The 10626-nt window shown below is 40.2% G+C and overlaps 2 protein-coding genes across 2 annotated transcripts; both read right to left on the bottom strand.

Annotated features, from left to right (window-relative positions):
* Positions 1–352: 352 nt before the first annotated feature.
* LOC117946926 (heat shock cognate 70 kDa protein-like) lies at positions 353–3292 on the bottom strand. Its single transcript, XM_034875439.1, is given in 6 exon segments — positions 353–453; positions 456–867; positions 940–1092; positions 1331–1536; positions 1639–1843; positions 3171–3292. Coding segments are annotated over 5 exon segments (996 nt in total). The 5' UTR covers positions 3171–3292; the 3' UTR covers positions 353–433.
* Positions 3293–4067: 775 nt separating this feature from the next.
* si:dkey-238d18.4 (TBC1 domain family member 15) lies at positions 4068–10468 on the bottom strand. The gene is made up of 10 exons (XM_034875423.1): positions 9958–10468; positions 8236–8421; positions 7975–8093; positions 7350–7453; positions 6644–6711; positions 6387–6533; positions 5555–5645; positions 5277–5425; positions 5032–5173; positions 4068–4939 (listed from the first exon to the last, which is right to left on the bottom strand). Exons 1-10 carry the CDS (start codon positions 10166–10168, stop codon positions 4771–4773), a joined length of 1386 nt encoding a protein of 461 aa, XP_034731314.1. The 5' UTR covers positions 10169–10468; the 3' UTR covers positions 4068–4770.
* Positions 10469–10626: the final 158 nt, after the last annotated feature.

Here is a 10626-nt window from a genome sequence, read left to right as displayed (position 1 = left end):
TCTGAGTAGGTGGTAAAGGTCTGTGTTTGCTTGGTCGGGATGGTGGTGTTCCTCTTGATAAGGACAGTCATTACTCCTCCAGCGGTCTCAATTCCCAGGGACAGGGGTGTGACATCCAGCAGGAGCAGGTCCTGTACATTCTCAGACTTATCACCAGCCAATATGGCTGCCTGCACAGCTGTAAAGAGTGTGTATGGTGAAACTAATGCTACAGCGACAAGAAAGCTTTGTGTAACAAACACTTAATCATGTTTAAAAGACAGCCTTTATACTAAAACAGTGATATGACTAGAACCTGTAGAGGTACCTACCTGCACCATAAGCCACAGCCTCATCAGGGTTGATGCTCTTATTGAGGTCACGGCCATTGAATAAGTCCTGCAGCAGCTTTTGAATCTTAGGGATACGTGTGGAGCCTCCCACCAGGACAATGTCATGGATCTGGGCCTTGTCCATCTTGGCATCCCTCAGGGCCTTCTCCACAGGCTCGAGGGTGCCACGGAACAGGTCTGCATTGAGCTCTTCAAAGCGGGCCCTGGTGATGGAAGTGTAGAAATCGACTCCTTCGTAGAGGGAATCGATCTCAATGCTGGCCTGGGTGCTGCTGGAGAGGGTGCGCTTGGCACGCTCGCACGCTGTGCGCAGACGACGCACAGCTCGCTTGTTGTTGTTGATTTCCTTTTTGAACTTGCGCTTGAACTCAGCGATGAAGTGTGTAACCATGCGGTTGTCAAAGTCCTCACCACCCAAGTGAGTGTCACCGGCAGTGGACTTGACCTCAAAAATGCCATCCTCAATGGTCAGGATTGACACATCGAAAGTACCACCTCCGAGGTCAAAGATAAGGACATTGCGTTCACCGCCAACCTAAAATAAATGATAAGAATTACTAATAGGAACATAAAAGAAGATAAGGTTTGCTTTTTATAATCTAGTTACCTTTTTGTCCAGGCCATAAGCAATGGCTGCAGCAGTGGGCTCATTGATGATGCGTAGCACATTAAGGCCAGCGATGGTTCCAGCATCTTTGGTGGCTTGACGCTGGGAGTCATTGAAGTAAGCAGGTACTGTGATAACTGCATTGTTCACAGTCTGTGAAGACAGTCAGCCCTTGAGTCAATACATTTGTGTGTTCAAGGCACATTTCGAAACACTTTCTCAAAATGTCTTTAAAGGCAGAGCAAAGTGTTTGCTATGGTTCTGAAGCATTACAGTTTAGATGTTGAATACTTTCCTGACAGTTGCAGATTGTCACTGCCAACCTTTTTGTTTGCATAAAACAAATTATCTTACGTAATGATGAGCATAGGGCTGTACACTTGTCATTTACCTTGCCGAGATAAGCTTCAGAGATCTCCTTCATCTTGATAAGAACCATGGATGAAATCTCCTCTGGGTAAAAAGTTTTGATTTCACCCTTGTATTCAACCTCCATCTTGGGTTTGGATGAGTCATTAACAACCTTGAAGGGCCAATGCTTCATATCTGACTGCACCACAGCATCGTCAAACTTACGGCCTATCAGACGCTTAGCATCTGAAGGAGATTTAAGAGAAAAAATAAGACTTGGTGAGTCATGTCTTGATTTTGGATTAGCTGTTTCTGAGCTTGTTGCCTTTTGAGTGTTACAGTCCTTACCAAATACAGTGTTTGCTGGGTTCATGGCCACCTGGTTTTTGGCAGCATCTCCAATTAGTCGCTCAGTGTCTGTGAAGGCCACATAGCTGGGTGTGGTCCTGTTTCCTTGGTCATTGGCAATGATTTCCACTTTGCCATGCTGGAAAATGCCCACACAGGAATATGTGGTGCCCAGATCAATGCCTACTGCTGGTCCTTTAGACATCTTACATTAAAAAAGGATGAAAAAAATGTGTAAGTAGCGGAATAGTATATGTATTTCACTGAATAAAGGTTTTATTTTCAATTGTATGTTTCTCATTGTAATTTTTTCGTATTTGGACTTTAAAAAATATGATTCCTTGTGGTACTATTCAAACAATGTGAATGCACCTGCATAGTATGTTCAACCTACTGTATACCTACTGTCGTTGTTTCTTCAAATCCCTGACTCTGTTACATAAATCCAATCTTCCTGACACTCGAGCCCAAGAGACTGTCAAACTGCCCTTTAGTTCCCTTTCCACACCACTTCTCTCTCCACTCATCCCTCAGCAACAGGCTGGTGACATTACTGTCCTGATCCTGGCATAGTGATCAGTGGGTCTATTTTCCGACAGCTGGCTCCAAATAGCTTACAGTTGCTATTATAAGCATCAGCGTGTCTTCACTGCAATGAATGGTAAGTTGGAAAAATTCATCGTTTACTACTATTTATTTATCCTAATACCCAGTGGGCAAATCTTGTCTGGTTCCTATTAAAACAGTGTTCTTAAAAACCAAAGGTGCACATGGAACTACAGCTTTGAGGTGCAGTAACAAACATATTTGACTGGTAACGAACTCAACAAAAGCTTCCTCTGACAAAACCATCAGACCGTGGCATGAACATTAAATTTCTTTACAAGCAGAGAAAACCCCAAAGGCATATCCCACACAAATCACAGTGCACAAAACTTCCTTGCCATAAGTTGATTTGATCACATTTTTAAAATTTTCTTTTTAATCTGTATGCTTCATGGGTGAATGCAGATACTCTAGAACAGACTGTTGAATTATTTATTGTAACCCAGTTGTGTAACACGGAGCATTGCTGGCTTAGCCCTATTGCCTCACTGCCGGTCCTACGCCCACATCCGAAACTTGCAGTGTGTTTTGCAAAGAAATATGTTGGAACATGATAATAACAGCATTGTGGCTTGTGACAAAGTTGGACACATACGGAGGTGGTTTGTATTTGAGTCTGTGTTTTGCCATATGGTATAGTTTATGCCATTTGGTTTCCTCTGGTTGAGGCAATTCTAAAACTGCAAGATTACATGCAACTGACACTGTTGGTACTGCATGCAAATGAATTATCAAAAACATTAATATACATTTGGTCACTGAGTTGTGTGTTTTTTCTTAGGGATTATGCTTCAGCTTGTCATGCCATTGTTTGACAGTAACCATGCAGGCCTCTCACATTTGGCAGTTAAGTTTTTAAAGCAACAAGCAAGACAGACTCTGAATGAAGCCAGGTGGAGTGCAATGCTTCTTATAGAAGGGGTTACCTTGCGCTGTCAGATGTTCAACTTGAGTTTACTGAGTTAGAGCGACACAACACTCTCCAGCACTCCTTTCCTTCTCCTGGCCAGCGGACTAAGAGAAAGAGTGCCCCCGCTCTCCAGGGTGTATATAGACATGTGAGCCCATCAGGGTGTCAGGTGACTCCACCAAGGAACTTTCTAGGCCCATGTTTCTGTTCATTGACTGGAGTTCCTTGAAAAAGCTTGTCTTTGTTACATGCCCTCTTCTAGTTGAGCAAAACAAACAAAAGTCAAACAAAAAAATAATAGGGCTTTGATTTGCCATTTGAACTAAACTGTTTTAATTATTTTGTAAGCTCTGTTCTGTTATGAAAAAGTAATTCCTAAACATGGATAATAATTTTGTTCACATGCTTTACTGCCAACACTGCTGGGACATTGAACGGCACACAGGCGTTCCATTTTTCAATATACGTTTGAACCATTATAAAAATCTCTAGATATACCTTAAACCTCTGAAATTACAATCAATGTGGACTTTGTCCTAAGCAGATGTTTGATCATAAAAAGGCTTCAAATCTCAGCTAGATGAATGTCATTTGCAGTGTAGGACCTGCAACAGATAAATTACATTACCTTTTCACATTGTAGCTCAGGAGCTACAGAAAGTCATGCATGCATATACAGTATATATATATATATATATATATATATATATATATATATATATATATATATATATAAAAACTGTGGTTGCAAAATCTGTTTTTTTTGTGTTAAGATATTAAAAATTGTTTGGTTGTTGTTTTTAATTATTTGCATTCCTAGATTTCAGGTTTTTATTCCATCCTTTTAGATCTATTGTCTGCATTAAGTAATATTAGGGATCTTTCCTTCAAATCATGAATAAAATCAAAATGATCAAAGTAAAAGCTGACTTCCTTTATTATGTAATGTATATAAAATAAGAGGAAAACACCATGATATTGACAACTCAACATCTTCAAAACAAATCTTCAGTAGTTTCATTGAGGTATCATTTTTAGGGTTAAGACTGTGCAGTAACTTTTCATTCCCCATACTGTTTGGTCTCTCTGCCAGAGCTAAAAAAAACTGGACACTTATTTTTGTTGCATAGGCCTCTCTGACACATGTGGCATCTGGCTTTAAATATAACTGCAGTTCGTTACAGACACCACCTGTTGCGACACACCAGATCTTAATATTCACACACGCCTGCCGGGTAGTTGCTTTCTTTTAGCAATTGAATATATCATAACCCAGAAAAACAAATCCTTTAAAGTGTGGATTCCTATCTCCTAATAAGAGCTGCTATTGACCTTAAGCTTTTCCTATTCATGGAGGTTCAGGAGGAGAGCAACTAAACATAACTCGCAGTTGGTCAACTGTCATACAATAAATACTGTACATTTATACTAAACAGCAGTAACCGATCCCACTTAAGGTTAGAAGCCTTCAGTGTGTTTCCCTCAGAAAACAAAAAAACAAGATAAAGAACATCCAAACTCTAAATAGGGATTATTTGTCCCTTGTTACAAATTACAGTTTCATTACAATCTTTCACATCAGATATTTAAATAGTAGTATATAGTAAATAGTAGTATCACTTTAAAACAAGTAAACTACGGAGTTGATAAAGTAAGTCCTCTTCTTTGCCCTTGCGAGCTCTGCAGCCCCCATTCATATAGTCCCAAGCACAGCGCTTGCAGTAGTTGTACAAATGGTGCTCCGCTTTCTTCAGTGTGCTGTTCAGGTCCAGTGTTCCCTGAATACTGCACAAAAAGGCAAATGTTTAACCAACATTTATTAAAAAACCACACACTCCCTTTGTGATAAGCTTTCATGTTTTAACATGCAGACAAACCTGCTAGTAAACTGGATGAGTTGCACGTCATCTCGGCACAGCAGCAGAGCCTCTCTGTTCTCTAACAGGATGGCTGCACAGATGAAGAGCTCAAAGGTGAAGTCAGTGTTAATGGCCGGCAGGTCTGAATTTGAAATGTCTTCTGCAGGGACACATCACCACATCAGAGTCAGGCATTGAAAAGAGGTATCTATTTCTCCACAGTCAGCCTTATTTATTCTGTCTACTTGAGTTATCAGTTTTACCTTGACTGCATTTTCGTGCCAGCCTTTCCTGATAACGGGCTCTGTCTACTTGCTGGGAGATAAGCTCCAGGTGGTCACAGCTCAGGATCTCAAACAAACGTAATGCGTCACTGTGTTCAAACTCCCGCTGGAAACCCAGCAGCAGCCACCTTAGAGGACGCACAACACATGTACACACACAAACTAAATTTTCATGTGGAATAAAAACACATATAAACACATATTCACAAATATAGAATAAAAATACAGACTATTAACAAAGATCTGTGTAGATATACCTGTGGCAGAAGGTAAAGCTCTCCATGCTGTCTGTGACCAAATGAGAATAAAGCTGAGGGTCCAGTTCCTTCAACAGGGCTGCCTCCAACTCTAAAAGACATTTAACACAACTTTTTCATATGCTTACACTGCAGAATCTAAATTCCTTTACAGACAGTACTTTCTTGTTTCCACCGCCAAGGAGGTTAGGTTTTTGTTTGAATCGTCCGTTTGTTTGTTGGGTTGTCTGTCAGCAGGGATATGGACAAGAACAAGAACCCAATAAATTCTGGAGCGGATCTGAATAACGGGGCGAGATTCCAATTCTTTTTTTTTTTTACTTTCATCAACATTGTGACATAGGGAGTCTGGTCTGCATTCATTTGGTGTCGGAATAATTGGAAAAATAGGTCCTGACTGGGATAATTTACGGTTCATTAACATTGTCAGATAGGACATGCCTTGGTGAAGCTCTGCGCTCTAAAAGGGCCCTTCTAGTTTCTAATATGTTTTTGCTTGGTTTTGGCTCAGTGTTTTGGGATTTTTTAACATATATAGTTTTTTTTTTGTCTGAATAAAAAATAAAGCCTCAACAGATTCAGACATGTCAGATTTCTGAATTAACTAACCAGTCCAATGCACAGCATGATGCAACTTAAGAAACACGAGAAAAACACTTTGACATTTAACAGACAGCAATTATTGTTCTGGAGATAAGTTTTCAAATGTCGTTGTTTTACCACTAGAGGTCCTGAGTCTTTTTTGAAATTACATTTAGGAACCAATCTCATTTCACATCTTAGAAACATAGCATTTACCATACATAATAATGCATTTGTTTGGTAATCCCACCTATTTTCCTGTGCAGACCGTCAGCCCTGAAGTCCTTGGAGAACTTCTCCATGTAGCAGGAGAAGCTCCAGAAAGTGTCAACTTCAGAGTCGAGAACCTCCAGGAACCGGCTGCACAGGTCGTTCATTCCTTGGGCATAACTGACCTCTGGTCAACAATGGATCAACAGTTAGTCTTTTTCGGCCCAACGCACAGCCTCGGATGTTGCCTGATCTTGTCAGTATTAGTAATCTTGAGGTTGGCTCATTTGTGTTTACCTGGATGAAAAGCTGCATAAGTGATGAGGATGTCTCTTAACACCAACAGATTGCCTGAACCTTCACCCCTCCAGACACAGAAGTGAGAAGAAGTAGGTAAACACTGCAAAAACATTTTTTAATGTGCACTATATAGAGTTGGCGGCTTTTATTTTATTTATTTATTTTAACTGATAAATCTCTATAGTTATGGAAATAATCAGATAGGGCACGATATGATGACAGTTGCTTCCTCATATTTATAGGGTAGGTAACAATGAATAATAGTTTTCCTTTTTTCATGAGACAAATACAAGATTAATTTAACTAGTTGACTTCAAATAATTATACATGATACAAATTTGATTACTCAAACTTTTAAACCACAATTTAAAATGAAGCTCTCCGTTATTAATTTTTACTTTATATATGCACTGTATAATGTTTCAGCATCGTACCAACATGCCTGTATTTAGGAGAAGCAGTCACATTGGTTCTGGATCCTTTAGGGGCAGGAGGCAAAATATCTTAATGGCTCCCAAATTGAGTTTTGTCTGTTTATTATCCCCTAGTGTTGATCTAAATTCAGAGCAACTCACAGCTCGCTAAATAATTTACTCCCACAAACCTCATGTCATGGGTGAGCAATCACACCCCATACCCTTTATGTTGTCAATAATTCAGTATAGTAAGGAAAAAAACACAACAATGGCTCACTGTCACTCACTGATAATAGCTCAATTCTCTGTTGGTTCTTGGCACATCCTTGTCAATGATACGCGTGGCTTCTCGCAGCTCCTCTTGGTCAAACGTGACCCGCTCAAACAATATCTGGTAACAATAAGCAAAAATATAGATTTCACCCCTCTTGATTGTAATTTCTGTGTTTACTGCTTTAGTGCCGTCCATACAGTTGGAAACAATTAATCTTGTTATTGCGCTAGAAATGGAAATAGTAATGTGTAAGCTGTAAACTAGAGTCAGTTTATTCTGTTGAAGCTTCATATCATCTATCACTGGATGCACAAATCCTAAGTGCACACACACCCCCGACAGTGCTTAACACTTCAGCGAGTACAAAATGTAAATACAGGATAAACTGTTTTTTTAACATAATTATATCCTGTTGTGCAATTTCCCTAAACAAACTTGAATACTCCCACTTTACAAATGTTATTTCTTCTATCGAACAAAGACAAATAAATATATGTAGTGGAACTACAGAAATCTAAATACAAAAAAACAGAACCAAAGCAGAAATGTATTGAATAGAAAATCAGAAGTAAATATAAAGTATAAAACATAACAATGACATATATAGATTATAATTATAATATTTAATCTCATCTAACTTGTGCCTGAAGCTCCAAGAAAGCCAGTCTGTCGCTGACCCCCTCCGACTGGTCCTGGGTCTGTTGCTGGGCCTGCGTCTGCCTCTGCTCAAAGTACCTGACTGCCGCCACCAACTCAGCTGGAATGAAGATGGCATTATGTGATCATATATTTTTTAAAAAGGAGAAAAAAAGTCATACATGAATTAAGGTTGACACTCTTTAGAGCTGAATGGCCTTTTACTTTATTGCAACAGAGTTGAGGCATGTTTGGGCATTTACCATCTGTGCCGTTAAGGCGCATCTGTACTGCCGAAGGTAGGAACTGCTGCCACTTTCTCTTCATGACCCGGTAACGCACGGCCATCTGCTCCTGCAGCAGAGAGCGCTCTAAAGCTGTCGAGCTGCATGGGTACATCCCAAACAGGAACCGCCACACCAGGCCCCGCTCAGAGGGACAAACACCACCTGGACAGGGATTGAAAACCTTTGATCATTTATAGTATGCGGTTAATGTAACTGACTCGCCAGTGTTTGGAGCTAATTATCACTTAGTCAAATCAATCTCCACCAGACCACAACCAAAACTTTGAATGAATCGCATGCAGGAGCTCTGCAGCTGAGAAAAGACACAATCTTTATGAAACAATCACTGATCCAACATTTAGTGAACTTTACCCTGCTTTCACCGGGATTTGAGATGTCTTATGTAATGGTTTGCTTTGCAAGTTCTTTAATCTTTGGTTTCCATTTTTGTAGGGATGGAATGTGCATAAAGGTCAAAAAAGGCCAAAGAAAAGAAGGGGCGTGGGTTCACATTCCTGCTCATAGATGATAGATTCAGAGTGATGTTTTACTCCAGTGAGAACTGTAGTGTCTAACTGTTTGTTGCCCTGTCCCTGGTACCCCGTCAGCATGCCAAGATAGTGCCAGGACCAGTTGAGAGACAGCCTAAGGACTGTTTTCAGGGGCTGTTTAACACGCACTGTTGCTACTTCAATAACACTAATTCAGAGGTATCCTCATTTCTTAGCTTCACACACACTTCACTGAATGTTTTTGCCTGGCTAGTGAATCTCATGTGATTATATTCTGCTTCTTATCACAATAGTCACGCTGGAGTTCTTTGCTCGAGGGGTTCAAATGTACAATGCCATGTTCGATTTTAGAGAATGGTCTGACTGTGACTTAGCCAATGTCTTGAAGCAAAGCATCACTTGACTTCCTTTTGGTCTGCAGAAACTGATACATCTGGACACAGTTTTTTCTAGACACCAAAGCCACATGTTGATGATCAAACATTTATGAAACAGATACATGGAAACACATGGATAAAAATGATTTTTTTTTAACTTTTCGTTCAGAATAATACTAGGCTACATATCTGCCTGCCAAGCACTTCCATATTACACCCTACTGCATTAATACAGAAATGAACAAATAATCTTGTAAACAGGAATTTTGCTGTATTAGCAAAGACTTTATATTTCTAAACAAGCATTATGGGATTACTTAAGGTTTGTGCTTGGCCTTTTGAGACCTCAGAATCATTAGTTTCTGCTAGTTTAAACTGAGCCACTATCACAAACGCCTACTTTTGTTGCATGTAAAAAAGCTATTGTATAAGAAAACGTTAGTTATAATGATGCTATATTAGATCAAGCAAATACCATCGGGCATATAACTTGAAAACAATCATACTAGGTGCAGTTTTGATATCTGAATCTACATTTTTACATTGCCTTACAGAGCTGCCTAGGAAAAGTGCACGTTATGCACTTTATCCATTACAACGTTTTACTGTTTGTTTTTATTATTAGCTTCATTGTCTTATTCTAATTTTTCATTAGTTGTGAAAGGAGTATTGGAAAAGCAAGCTTTTCATTGCATGGTGTAAGTTGTCTTTACTGTGCAAATGACAATAAACCTCTTGAATGATGAAAGCCAATTTCAGATAGATAGATAGATAGATAGATATATTAATTGGTTGATTGATTGATATACCGTTTTTGAAAATATGCATCCTCAGTCTTGACTCGTCGACCCTCCCCTCGGCATCCATGACTCCAGGTAAGGTGAGGCGCGCCGCGGACAGAGCAGGACAGCTGACCGCTGCTACTCTCTTCTGGAAGTGGACATGTGACTGGGGACTGTCCAGTGAGCTCGTCTCCTCTCCGGCTGTCTTTCCCAGATTCTCCATCTGTGTCTGCTGCATAGACGGTAGTCGCGATCACACCACGTACAGGTGAACAAAAGCTTGTCAACAAACACCAAACTGACATCCTGCAGACTAACTGCTACTGCTCCCTAAACAGTGAAACCCATCTGGAGCTGAAAGCAGACAAGGACTGACTTGTTCCTCCGAAAGTAGTCAACTCGTTCGAGGTCACAAAACGTGTTGAATGAGTTTCAGCGAACCATTTCATTCTCATTCGGCAATCTGGGAGTCATATGACTGCACCTTGAGATCCGAGTTTGGCCTACATACCAGGTGGACTTGAGTGCCAAAGTTCACATTGGATGTGTCTCTCACTCCACCTAGTGGTTTCATTTAACAGCATCAAGCAGCAAATCTGAAGCCCCGGATGACACGAAGTGGTCGCAAAACAAACCAGCCAGTTAAAGACAGAACCTATGATAGGCATTAGCTTTTGCTTTAGCCTAAGCCTTTTC

The sequence above is a fragment of the Etheostoma cragini genome, chromosome 6 (genome assembly GCF_013103735.1).
Source record: "Etheostoma cragini isolate CJK2018 chromosome 6, CSU_Ecrag_1.0, whole genome shotgun sequence".
Lineage (NCBI taxonomy): Eukaryota > Metazoa > Chordata > Actinopteri > Perciformes > Percidae > Etheostoma > Etheostoma cragini.
This window is presented reverse-complemented; position numbering and strand designations above follow the sequence as displayed.